The sequence below is a fragment of the Impatiens glandulifera genome, chromosome 8, assembly GCF_907164915.1.
Source record: "Impatiens glandulifera chromosome 8, dImpGla2.1, whole genome shotgun sequence".
Classification (NCBI taxonomy): Eukaryota; Viridiplantae; Streptophyta; class Magnoliopsida; order Ericales; family Balsaminaceae; genus Impatiens; species Impatiens glandulifera.
In genome coordinates, this window is record NC_061869.1 from 11,152,544 (window position 1) to 11,167,444 (window position 14,901).

Here is a 14,901-nt window from a genome sequence, read left to right on the forward strand (position 1 = left end):
TTCTAATCATGAAAAATGGGCTAGATGAGAGGTTCGATCAATTTAAATGAAAGGATATTCGCGATTTCTTTTGGAGAAACTGTAGATGATTATTTGAAGCATTAGTGAAGACAATTGAAAAGAGATAGTGAATCTTGAAATAATATTCTTGAATTGCTAGTCGTTTTTTAATTCAAAAAACTAGTAGATTGGAAGTTAATTGTTCCAGGAGAAGTATGAGGTTCAAGTTGGTTAAGTGTGCAATGTTCAAAGCAAGATGAGTGACAAAAATGCTTTGTGAGATCTTGAGTTTGAGAAAAAAAAGATGTCGAGATAACCTAATTTATTTTTATGAAGTAGACGATAAAAGTTTGTCTTGGTCTTCTCGCTTTCGATCAATATCTGAGGAAGTAGACGGTGGAAGTTCGTTTTGAGTGTCCTTAGTTTTCGATAGATATCTGGTTTTTGAAAAAGTAGACAACAAATTTCGTCTTGGGTTTAATCGGTATTTTGGTTTCATTCAATTGTTGAACTTCAAAAATAAGTCACTCGATTTGTGGCAAACAATGGTAAATATTATTTTGACATAATAAAAAATTGTTAATTCTAGTTTTCGCATATGTCAACGGGTATGAACAAAGATTAAGAAGAGTTGTTGAATGTTTCTCATCGTTAAAATAGCGTGGTTACCCAAATTTACTTGGTCTTATAAACTCTATATTTCATCTTATAAGGGCTTTTGAGCGGAGGTGGAGGTATAATAATTTATCTCGTGGATGACTCGAACAATGAAAATTGATGTGTGTCTCATAACCTTTTTTATGGCGCGATATACGTGATGGTGTAGATTTTTATTCTTCTAGGGATTTTTAGTGGAAGTGAATGTACGAAAAGTTATCTCATGAATGACTCGAGCAAATGTGAAGATTGAAGTGTTGAACCAATTATTTCTTGATGGCTTGACTTTTGTCAAAGTGGAGATTGATGGGTACGACTCGTGTATTTTCTAAAGGACGTAAAATTAGTCATTGTGGAGATTGTTGAATTTTTAATTTATTTATCACATCTCAATAACTGCGGTATTCGTCCAATGTGGAGATTGTTGGGTTTCGGGCTTATATTTTATTAGAGTTATTGTAATGGATTTTAACCTTTATTGGATTTTTTTTTAACAAAAAAAATCTTTATTAGACTTAAGTGTAGTAGTTTAGTCTTTTGGGCTTTTAATATACTTCTAGACATTGTAACATAGGGTTATTTGGACCATTATTCAATGTAAATGTATAGAATGGACGACTCTCCGATGATGTAGACATTGTTGACCGAACCTAGTTATATATTTTGTTCTTTATTATTATTTTTTACCACTCTATCTTTATATTTTTTTTATCGTGTGTTTAGATTAAATATTTTTTTAATAATATCATGATAAATTATAATTTAATACACTAACTTAGTTCATTTAAAGGTTAATAAGGATGGGTGAAATTGGAATTCGAATTCCATGAAAGTTGGCATTTCAATTTTAATGTAGATATTTTTTAATGGTAGAAAATTAACATGATCCTAAAAAAAATTATTTGTTTTTCAATTTTAATTTATTATTTTCTTTTCTAATTTTTAAAAATAAATGTTAAACTTATATTTATATTTAACATTTCATCTCTAATTTTTCCTTTAACTTTTCAAACTCACCTCAATTATTTTTTAAGCTCAACCTAAATCTTTTTTAAATCCACCGAGTGTAATTATTGATCCGACATTATTCTTATATTTGAAAAAATTATAAAATAATAATTAAATTTTCAATTCTTATATTTGAAAAATATATATATATAATAATAATTTAAATCTATATTATTAAGACATTAGTTTGACACAAATTATTATAATAACTTAAGCGTGAAGAGATTTTGTCTAATAATCGATTCTAATTAAGAAAAATAATTATCGGTTCAACACGTTAACTCTATTATAAATTATAGAATAATGAGATATTTTGTTTAAATAAATAAATATTATAATTAAAATTCTAAGCTAAAATGATTGGAATTGAAAATTATAAAATCACATTTATTTAAATTTAATTATAATTATAATTTTAAATTTTACATATCTACCAACCTAAATTAGAATTACACCCTAATTCCAATTCTACTATCACCAAAAACACAATATATATATATATATATATATATATATATATATATATATATATATATATATATATATATATATATATATATATATATATATATATATATATAAATATAAACTCACAAAAGAATATTTGAGCAAATCACATTCATCTCGAACCAACTTGATCAAAAAATATTTGTGACAATTGGACCTCCTATATATCTGAGTTAGATATTAAATCAGTTTATAATTGTTTAGATATTAGCTTTTATATATTCATACATGTTTTAAAATAAATAATTAAATAAAATTAATTATAAAACACCAACACAATAATAATTTCAAACAATTTCTTTTATTAAACAGAGACTTAAAAATAAAATTCTTATATTATATATATTTTTCATATATTATAATATTAATTAATATATTTTGAATACAAGTTGAATTATTTGAATATACAATATTTCTGAACATAATAAATTAATTTATAATATATCAAACTATATATTCGATATTAAATGTTTTCGTTTGAAGTGTTATAATTATTCAACTATTCAAATAAATTTATATTAATTGAGATAAAATTAAATTTATATATAAGGCCGGTTCTAGTATAAATTCAATAAGCTCACAATCTTAAACGGCCCAAATAATAAAAATATAATTTAATTTATTCATTTAAAAAAAAAGTGTAAAACATAATGATTAAGAATGAAGTTTTTTTTATATTGGTTATATAGTTTAATTTCACCAAAAAATAATTTTTTTAATTGAAATTAGGACAACAATTTTTTTTTTCCACTTTTTCTACTTCTACTAGAGCATCTCAATTTCCGAGGTATAATCATTAATTTATTACATGATTTGATTGTAAATTTAACATTTTCTTTATTATTTAGTGAATATTTAATTTGTAAAATACATTTGAAAACTAAATAAATATATTAACAAATAAGGGAAAATTTAGAAACACTATTTAAAACGTTTGAACCACTTATAAAGCTAGTTCACAATCTTTGAATGACAGCATAAGCCCAACAAATTTATTTTGATGGTTAGAATTGAGGTTTATTTAAAATTTATTTATATTTTAAAAATTATAAAATTATAAGATCCTTATTTAAATTTTAAGAACTATATTGAGATTTTGATATTAACTATCAATTAAAAGACCAGTCTACTTTTTTTTAAATATCATTATTATACTATATTGAAATGTTTCTATAAATAATAGGTTAAGCTCCTATTTAACTATCTTAATTTTTAAAAAAAAATTATTTAATTTTACCATGAAAATATTAATATAAAATTATTCGTTATTTTGTGTATTTTTTATCAAATTATGTCTGACCTTTGAATTGTGTTATGTAAACTTTCAACTATCATAATATTACTCATTTAAACATTTTCAAAAACGAGTAAACGTTTCTTCGTACTCTAATACATAATAGTTTTATTTTCTTAATTAATTTATAATATTTATACAAACAAAATAACATTTTTTTTTTATTTTTCAATTTTTCAATAAATTTTTAGACATTGCACATTTTTAAGTAATTTAAAACGTATTCGACAATTTTGAGCATGTATATCTCGAAAAAATACTCAATTTAAAACACAAATACATCTAAATTAGTACGTCATATACAATATTATCGTTATAAATTTATTTGGAAAAAAAAATCTATCTCTATTCAAAATTTCTCAAAACTTTCTTTAAATTACACATTTGTGTAGTCTCTCAAACCAATTATAACGAGTAAAATGTGTAAATCTCGAAACCAATACTCAATTTTAATAAATATGTCTAGAACATTTCTAAATATTATTTTATTAAAAATGTAACAAATTAATGAGAAAAATAAAATGATATGATAAAATAAAATAATATACTTTTAATCATTGAGAAAAGACTCAAATGTCTATCATAAGCACATCTGGTACAATTCAAAGTTCTCTATTGATAAAAAAAAAAAAATAATAATAACTCAAGTTCATGCCATAATTAAGCCAAAAATAATTTAATCATTTAAATTAGATAATCTCATTAAACCTATATTTTATAAATTTTTCCAAAAATTCACATTAATCATGCTCTTAGTAACTTAAAATTACTTTGGATTTCATTTTTTTTCAAAATTTTGAATTATACAAGATTTAGCCCATAACTTATAACTCAATCCATTTGAAAAGATTATCCCGGGTAATTTATTTGCCCCTAACTTCAAACTGTTGTTTATCCAATAAAAATAAACATAATTAGTTATAAGTTCCAAATTAAAAAAAAAAATTAAACAAAGTAAAATATGAATAAGACCAGAAACATATTACACAAATCTTGACTAAAAAATCAAAAATATTATATTCAAATTTATTAAAACGTCATCAATAAGTGTGTTATATTTTAAAAAAATATTATTTTTATGACTAAATGATCAAAAGTGTTATATTTTTTTATTTAAGAAAAAGTAATTAGTGAGAGAAGTACTGAAATAACCAGAAAATAAAAAATGAATTTAAATAATTAATGACACATGAAAACAATAAATTTGTAATTGGTTTATATGAATTTTATGGTTTTTATTAAATCGGATTCTAACTTTTGAATGGTGTCATATTAGTTTTAGTTTCTTAATTAATTTATTATATTTGTACAAACAAAATAAAAATTCTCCATTTTTTAAATTTTTAATATATTTTCAAATATTACACATTTGTAAGGCATTCAAACCATATTTTAACAATTTTAAACGTGTATATCTCAAAAAAAAAAATACACAATTTAAAACACAAATATATTCAAATTATTAGGGCATACACAGTATTATGTTGACGTTACGAAATTATTTAAAATAAATACTAGATACAATATCCATCTCTATTCAAAATTTCTCAAATATTTCATTTTTTAGTCACTCAAACTAACTTTAACAAATAATAATGAGTAAGTCTCGAAAATAATACGAAAACAATACTCAATTTAAAAAAGAACATTCAAAACATCTCTAAAAATCATTTTATCTAAAAAAAAATGTAACAAATTAATCAGAAAAATGAGAATAACACAACTTTTTGTCTATTAGAAAAGTTTCAAATGACTTTTTTATAGTTCAAACTTATATGACATAATTCAAAGTTCAAATCCTTACATGTGAAAACGACACAAGTTCGTGCCGCAATTGACACAAAATATTTTGATCATTTAAATTAAATCATCTCATAGTAAATTTTCAAAAGAAATTTACATTAATCAAGCTTATAGTAATTTAAAAATACTTTCTATTCTTTCTTATTTTAAAAAAAATTGTGTTAAATGAGTTAGAGTTCGAAAAAAAATAATTTAAATTAAACTCAATGCATTTAAAAAGCCCTAATTTTTCACCCTGTTGTTTATAAAACATAACTAGTTATAAGTTCCAAATTAAAAAATGTTTAAAAACAATGTAAAAAATGAAAATGACAAAAATATATATAAATCATTAATTTAATTATTATAAAATCTTGATTAAAAAAATCAAAAATATTATATTCAATAAAACGTCCTAAATAAAGTGGCCTTATATTTTAAGTTATTTTAAAAATTATTATTTTTATGACTAAGTGATCAAATGTGTTATATTTTTTATTTTTTATTTAAGAAATGGTTATTAGTGAAATTGGTAGAGAAATAGCTGGAAAATAAAAAATCAATTTAAATAACTAACTACACGTGGAAATAATCAAATGAAAAGTGTTTGAATCAATACGTTTACGTGTAAACCGCTCTCATTTCCAATTAAATGTTACCAAACACTTGTTTGTGAAATATTTTTAAAAAATATTCAATAAAAACTCACAAGAAAAAAATAGAAACAAATCACATTTTCTCCACCTGTTTGATCTCAAAATTATTGTGATAAATGGCTCTCCTATATTTGAGTATTAAATATAATATGTATTAAATTGGTTTGATAATAATTTAGATATTAAATTGAAAATAATTAATCAAACAAAATTAATTATAAAACACCACCACAATATATAATAATTTCAAATAGTTGTTTTTATAAAACAAAAATTTAAATAAAGTTGTTATATTATATTTTTCCGTACATTATAATATTAGTTAATGTATTTGAAGAAATATGAATAGAGATTAAATTATTTGAATAGACCATATTTTAAATCATAATAGATTAGTGTATATTATACGAAAATTATATATTCGTTTAACGGATTCAGAAATTAAAGTTAGAAGTGAACTTAAATTTATTTTTGAAAAATTATGAATGAACTGATAGATTAACTTAGGTTAATTGTCTATTCTTAAAAATTAGATAAATAAATAATAAATTAAATTTTATAATTTTGGTAATATATATTTTTTTTAAATGCCACCTTAACCCTTCATTGTCAATGCATAATGATTCAACCATTCATATCAATATATATTAATTGAGATATAATATATAGAGAGAGAGTCATTAATTTATTACATAATTTGATTGTAAGTTTAATCTATTCTTATATATTATTTAGTTATAAACATTAATGATTTAATTTTTATAATATATTTAAAAACTAAATAAATATATTTGGAAATTTAGAGACACTATTAAAACGTATTAGTCCCGACCACCTACAAAAACTAGTTAACAATGTGAGGGTTTATTTAAAATTTATTTTATAAAATTATAAAATTGAAATAATTTATAAATTAATCAAATTATAAAATCCTAAATTTAAAATTTTAAGTGTTAATTTGAGATTCTTGACATTAACTTTAATTGAAATATTGATCTACTTCTTTTTAAATATCATTAATAAACTATATTTAAATATTTATATAAAATAGTTTAAACTCCTATTAATTATCTCATTTTTTATTTACTCTTGTTTAATTTGACCATGGAAATAATAGTATAATCATTACTTATATCATCAAATAAATAAATTTGGTCCAATTTAGATGAGTTGTTTTTATCTAATCATGCTAGAATTTTGAATTGTGTTATATGCTTTCAACTATAATAATTTTAGTCATTTAAAGTTTTTTATATATTGATAAATGTCAATTTTCTTAAGTTAACATAAGAGTTTCATTTTCTTAATTAATTTATTATATTTATACAAACAAAATAACAATTCTATATTTTTTCGGATTTTTAATATATTTTCATACTTTATACATTTTTAAGACATTAATTCAAATCTTATTATGTCAATTTTGAAGTATATATCTTGAAGAAGAAGAAAAAAATGCTCAATCAAAAATATAAATACGTCCAAATTAATTTGTCGTATACAATATTATGTCGAAATTATTTAAAAAATAAATACAAAATTCATATATATTCAAAATTTATCAAATTTTTTATTAGATTACATATTTTTAGTCACTAAAATCAACTCTAACAAATAATAATAAGTAAATCTCAAAAATAATACAAAAATAATACTTAATATTTTAAAATACTTTCAAAAACATCTCTAATATAATTTTATCTAAAAATGTAACAAGGTGATAAAAAAACGAAAATAACATGTTCATTCATTTGAATTAAACTCCATCCAACCTCGCCAGGTTGTTTATAAGAACATAACTATTTATAAGTTTCAAATTAAAAGAAAATGTTTTAAAACAATGTAAAATATGAAATTGACCAAAAAAAATATTATTAATTTAATTATTATATAAATCTTAATTAAAAAAATCAAAAATATTATATTCAATTTTAAAACTTCACTTTAAGACGTTATATTTTAATTTATTTTAAAAAATTATTATTTTTATGACTAACTGATCAAATGTGTTAGATTTTTTTTATTTTTTATTTAAGAAAAAGTTATTAATGAAATGAGTACAGAAATAGCTGAAAAATAATAAATAAATTTAAATAACTAACTACACGTGGAAATAAAAAAAAAATGAAAAGTGTTGAATCGATACATTTACGTGTAAACCCGGACCCTTGAGTTTCTGTTTTCCAATTAAATGTTACCAAACACTTGTCTGTGAGAAAACCTTTAATAAATATTAAATAAAACTAAAAAAAATATATACAAACAAAATTATTGTGACATCCTATATTTGAGTATTAAATATATTACGTATTAATTTGGTTTGATAATTGTTTAGATATTAGATTTAAAATAATAAATTAAACAAAATTAATTATAAAACACCACCACAATAATAATTTAGAATATTTGTTTTTATTAAAAAAACTTAAAATAAAATTATTACTATTATATATTTTTTTTGAACAATATAATATTAACTATTGTATTTAAATGAATTCAAATAAATATTAGATTATTTAAATAGTCCATATTTCAAATCACAATACATTAATGTATATCATATGAAAATTATATATATTCATAAACGATTCAGAAATTGAAGTTAAGTGTGAACTTAAATTTTTTTTTGAAAAATTATGAATGAGTCATAAATTAATTTAGGTATTTACCTATGTTTAAAAGTTAAATAAATAATGAATTAAATTTAAAATTTAGATAATGATGTCATATTTTAAACATTTTTTTTGTGATGCCCACCTTAACCCTTCATGTATTTTTTTTAATTGGCTGATGATTCAACAATTCAAATCAATTTATATTAATTGAGATGAAATATATATAGTCAATAATAATTTTAATTTATTCTTATTTATTATTTAGTTCTAAACATTAATAATTTAATTTGTAAAATACATTTAAAAGCTAACTATATATATTTGGAAATTTAGAGACACTATTAAAACCAAAATAATCTTGAAACATTAATCTTGAAAATAATACAAAACAATACTCAATTTTTAAAAATATTTTCAAAACATTTATAAATATCATTTTATCTAAAAATGTAACAAATTAATCAGATAAACGAATGACAAATATTACACAATTTAAAGTTTAAACTCCGTTTGTGCTGCAATTTTCCCAAAATATTTTAATCATTTAAATTAGATAATCACATATATATATATATATATATATATATATATATATATATATATATATATATATATATATATATATATATATATACCATCTACTATTTCATAAAATTTAAAAAAATCTACATTAATCAAGCTCATATTAATTTAAAATTATTTTTTATTCGTTTTTTTAGAAAAATAATTAAGTAAAATGAGTCTTAGTTCAAAAAAAATAATTGAATTAAACTCAATCGAATTTCATCATATCTCTGTATATAATGATGTTTAATTTTTAAAGTATCCAGATTGTCGGTCGAGAGATGTTTTTAATTTAAATATATATGTGAGAGTAAATGGATACTTGGGTGGGATTGTGGATTGACCAGGTCATAAACTTAAAACGGTTAAAAATAAAATTAAAAATGCTATACGTATATTTCGAACTTGCAACATAACAAAACAAATACAACTCTTACTATTAAAATTTTATATTTTAAATTCAACACCAAATTAGATTAACGCGAGACATTTTAATAATATAAGTTCAACTTTTTAACTAATATACATAAAAACCTAACTAGTTATAAGTTTTAAATAAAAAAAATGTTTTACAAACTATATAAAATATGAAAATGACCAATAAAATATATATTATTAATTTAAATATTATAAATCTTGACTAAAAATTCAAAATATTATATTCAATTTTATGGAGAGACGTTATATTTTAATTTATTTTAAAAAAATATTATTTTTAATATAATATAATATAATATAATATATATATATATATAAGAAAAAGTTATTAATGAAATGAGTACATAAATAGCTGGAAAATAAAAAATGAATTTAAATAACTAACTACACGTGGAAATAATAAAATGAAAAGTGTTTGAATCAATACTACACGTGGAAATAATAAAATGAAAAGTGTTTGAATCAATACATTTACGTGTAAACTTACACGACCCTTGAGTTTCTGTTTTCCAATTAAATGTTACCGAACACTTGTTTGAGAAAAAACTTAAAAAAACTTAAATAAAAACTCACAAAAAAAAAATGTACAAACAAATCACATTTATGTCCACCTGTTTGATCTCAAAATTATTGTGATAATAGGTCCTCTTATATTTGTGTATTAAATATAGTACATATTAAATCAGTTTGATAATTGTTTTATTATTAGATTTTAATAAATATATAAAAATGTAACAAATTAATTAAAAAAAATAAAATAACAAGTTAAAATAATTCACACATTTTATAATGGAATGACTATCATATTGATAGTTCGAACTCATCGTGACACAATTTAAAGTAAACAACGTTTATAAAAATAACTCAAGATCAAGAGTCAAATAATATCGTACAATCTACTATTTCATAAACTTTTCCAAAACATCTACATTAATCAAGCTCTTAGTTACTTAAAGTTTAATGAGTTTTAGCTCCTAACTTATAACTCAATTCATGTGAAAAGATTAACCCATAATTTTTTTAAATATTTTTAAAACATCTCTAAATATTATTTTTTCTAAAAATGTAACAAATTAATCAGAAAAACGAAAACAACATGTTCAAATAAAATAACATACATTTGTCCATTTGAGAAATGTTTCAAATGAAAAATATTAAACAGTTTAAAGTTCAAACCCTGTTCGTAACCGCAATTCGTCTAAAATATTTTAATCATTTAAATGAGATAATCACATACCATCTACTATTTCATACAATTTCCAAAAAATCTACATTAATCAAGCTCATATTAATTTAAAATTACATTTTATTCCTTTTTTAAGAAAAATGATTGAATTAAATGAGTTTTAGTTAAAAAAAATATTAATTAAATTAAACTCAATCCAACTACACCATATCTCTATATATAATGATGCTTAATTTTTAAGTGTCCAGATTGTCGGGTCGAAAGCGGTAGTTAATTTAGATATATATGTGAGAGTAATGGATATTTGGGTCGGATTGTGGTTGACCCACCCATAAATTTAAAACGATTAAAAATAAAATTAAAAATGTTATATGTATGTTTCGAACTTGCAACCTAAAAAAATAAATATAACATTGTAAGCAAACTAGGCTAATAACACTTTTTTTATTTTTAATTCAACACCAAATTAGATGAACGCGAGACATTTTAACAATATAAGTTCAACTTTTTAACTAACTAATCTATATATATACTATATATATAATGATGCTTAATTTTTAAAGTGTCCGGATTACCAGTTCGAGAACTGTGATTAATTTGGATATATTTGTGAAGGTAAATAGATACTTAAATCGAATTGTTGGTTAACTCATTCATAAACTAATAAGAACCTAACTAGTTATAAGTTTCAAATTAAAAAAAATGTTTTACAACAAATGTAAAATATGAAAATGACCAATAAAATATATATCATTAATTTAAATATTATAAATCTTTATTAAAAAATTCAAAATATTATATTCAATTTTATAACGTCATGAATTCATGACATTATATTTTAATTTATTTTAAAAAAATTATTATTTTATGAGTAAGTGATCAGATGTAATATATATATATATATATATATATATATATATATATATATATATATATATATATATATATATATTATTTAAGAAAAAGTTATTAATGAAATGAGTACATAAATAGCTGGAAAATAAAAAATGAATTTAAAGAACTAACTACACGTGTAAATAATGAAATGAAAAGTGTTTGAATCAATACATTTACGTGTAAACAAGGACCATTGAGTTTCTGTTTTCCAATTAAATGTTACCGAACACTTGTTAGTAAAAAAATTTAAAATATTAAATAAATAAAAAATACACATTTCTCTCGGCCTGTTTGATCTCAAAATTATTGCACATATTAAATCTTTTTGATAATTGTTTAAATATTAAATTTTAAAAAATAAAATGATATGTTAAAATAATTAACACATGATAATTCAAACCCAATACTACAATTTAAAGTTCCAACATATTATTTCATAAACTTATAACTCAATCCATTTGAAAAGATTAACCCATAATTTGTTTTTCCCTAATTGTTTATACGTTACAATTAAAAAAATATTTTAAAACAAAGTAAAGTATGAAAATGACATAAACATATTACACAAATCTTGACTAAAACGTCATAAACAAATATTATATTCAATTTTATCAAAAACGTCATAAATTAAGTGACGTTACATTATAAAAAAATAATATTTCTATGACTAATTGATAAAAAGTGTTATATTTTATAATTAAAAAAAATATTTAGTAAAAGGGTACCGAAATAGCGGGAAAATAAAAAATGAATTTAAATAATAAACTACACGTGGAAATAGTAAATTGAAAAGTGTTAAACTCTATACGTTTACGTGTCAACCGCCGACCCCTTGAGTTTCTCATTTCCGATCACGTGGCAATATGTTACTCCCTCTCTATCCCTCTCCTCTCTTATCATCCTCTCCCGTTTCTATTTCTCTCCCCGAAACCCTAGCAAAAAATTACGGCATGAAAAAGATAATCATCCATTGCTGAAACCATAATTCATTCTCATTTTCTTCAACTTTCTTTTCAATGGCAACCTCCAACAACAACAATGGTTCTCCAGCTCTTGACCTATCCGGTTCTGGTTCCGGTTCTGGTTCTTTCATTGAGAATCATGTTGATGCTGCCAATGCCAACCAGGTTGAGTTGAGCTTGGATCTGTCAATCGGGAGAAGCTTGACGAAACCGATCCATTTCCAAAATTCAATGGAGTCTGGTGAGAATCCCAGTTCGGAATTGACTGCTGTTGTCATTCCGAAGGAGGCCGGGGAGCTAGTTGGAGATCAGATCGAAGTTAAGGGGGAGATGATGGCCACGACTGTGGAGGGGAAGAAGAGGAAGCTAGAGGAAATGGGTGTGACGGAGGATTCGAGGGAGATGGAGACAATCGAAGGGATTCTCGCCAAAGACAGTGTGGATGTGAAAAAGACTTGCATGCCTAGCTCCTCTCTGGAAGGAGGTACTGTTTCTTTATAAATGTCTAGTTGATATACAATATACATACAAGTTTGGTAATCTAGTTTATCTTTTCAATGTAGATGCTGTCAAGAGTGAGACCGGGGGGATGATTGTCGGAGCAGGAGGAGAAGAGAACAAAGGCAAGAACCCGACATCAAATGAAGGAGGAGGATCAACCGCAACCGCAACAGGACCACCACCACCACCAGCTGCTAGGCCGACTTTCAAAATTTTCAGGCACCCGCAGATACCATGTGTGTCAACAAAAGGTAATGGACCGAATGGTAAGAGGATTAATGGCTTCTTATACAAGTACACAAAGACGGAAGTCTGCATTTGTTGCATTTGTCATGGAACCTCGTTTACTCCGGCCGAGTTCGTTGAGCATGCAGGTGGTATAAACATCGCCAATCCTTTGAGGCACATCACCATGATACCTTTCCGTCTTACTTAATGTTTTGTTTTGCTCTATTTGGGTAGGAAGAAGGTTGGATTAGATTATTGCTTTACACTAAATAGTGATTTATGATAGAAAAAGGTTCACATCTTTTTCTACATAAAAAGCTTAGTGAAAACATGATCATTCAACTGTAAGCCAATCCAAATGGGACAAATTTCATTTTCGTTGTTTATGATTTGGTTTGAAAAAAAGACTAGTTACAAACCATATCCTGTCTTCCTAATGATTCTGTCTCGGATTTTGCTGGTCTTCGGACTTGCTTTTATTCGTTGACAAAATTTGGTTTCTTTTGTTTGTTTTAAGACTTATGTTATCTCCAAGCCATGCTTTTATTTAAGTTATATCAAAGCTTGAAGTTATTTAGTTTCTCTTGATTAAGTTTGTGTTCTGATTGATCTTTGTTGCTCTCTAAATTATAAACTAAATCTTGCCCCAAACTGATTTTTTCATAGAAAAAAAACTGAAGTATTCCCTAATACTCTTTTATCCAAATTTTAAGTTTAAATATATAATTTATTTTTCAATGATTCAAAACAAATAAGATCATAACTCATAGCTGAAGAAAGCCTAAATGAAACAATTTTATTTATTGTTTAAAGTGGAATCTCAAATGTTAGTTTAATTCAATTTATATAAATAAGTTTTTTTTATTGCGACTCTGCTGGAGATTGAAAATTTATCTTGCTAGATAAATTGAGTTTAAATTTAAAGTTTAGAACAATATTATTTATCTATGGTAAATTCATAATTTAGTGATAGAACATATTAGTTCATATCTTCTTATTAACTGTGATTGAAATGTCAATAATTTGAATGAACCGTGAATTATTTGACATAGATAGAGACTCATAACTTAGTATCAATTCATAATCTCATATCCTTGTAATTTATTTGGTGGAAACTCATAACTTAGTGAGTATATTAATTCGTATTATTATGATTGAAATGTCAACAATTTCAATGAACTATGAATTATTTGACATAGATAGAGCATATTAACTCATATCTTCTGTCTAGTGGAGACTCATGACTTATTGTTATAGCATAGTGATAGAACATATTAACTCGTATGATCGTGATTGAAATGTGAATAACTTCAATGAACTATTTGACATCATGTAAAGACTCATAACTTAATGATATAGTATATTAATTCATATCCGTGGTGAAAATTCATAACTTAATGATAAAGCATATTAACTCATATCATCTTGATTGAAATGTCAATATATTAATTTATATCCTTGTAATATATCTGGTGTAAACTAATAACTTATTAATAGAGTATTAACTCATATTGTTATGATTGAAATGTCAATAATTTTAATAAATTATGAACTATTTGATATCAGGTAGAGACTCATAACTTAGTGATAAAGTATATTAACGCAT

At 22.9% G+C, this 14,901-nt stretch overlaps 1 protein-coding gene across 1 annotated transcript; it reads left to right on the top strand.

Moving 5' to 3' along the window:
- Positions 1 to 12,620: 12,620 nt before the first annotated feature.
- Positions 12,621 to 13,503, top strand: LOC124912987 (ninja-family protein Os07g0602900-like). Its single transcript, XM_047453613.1, has 2 exons — positions 12,621 to 13,050; positions 13,130 to 13,503. The coding sequence occupies exons 1-2, from the start codon at positions 12,621 to 12,623 to the stop codon at positions 13,501 to 13,503; spliced, it is 804 nt and encodes a 267-aa protein (XP_047309569.1).
- The last annotated feature ends 1,398 nt before the right edge of the window (positions 13,504 to 14,901 follow it).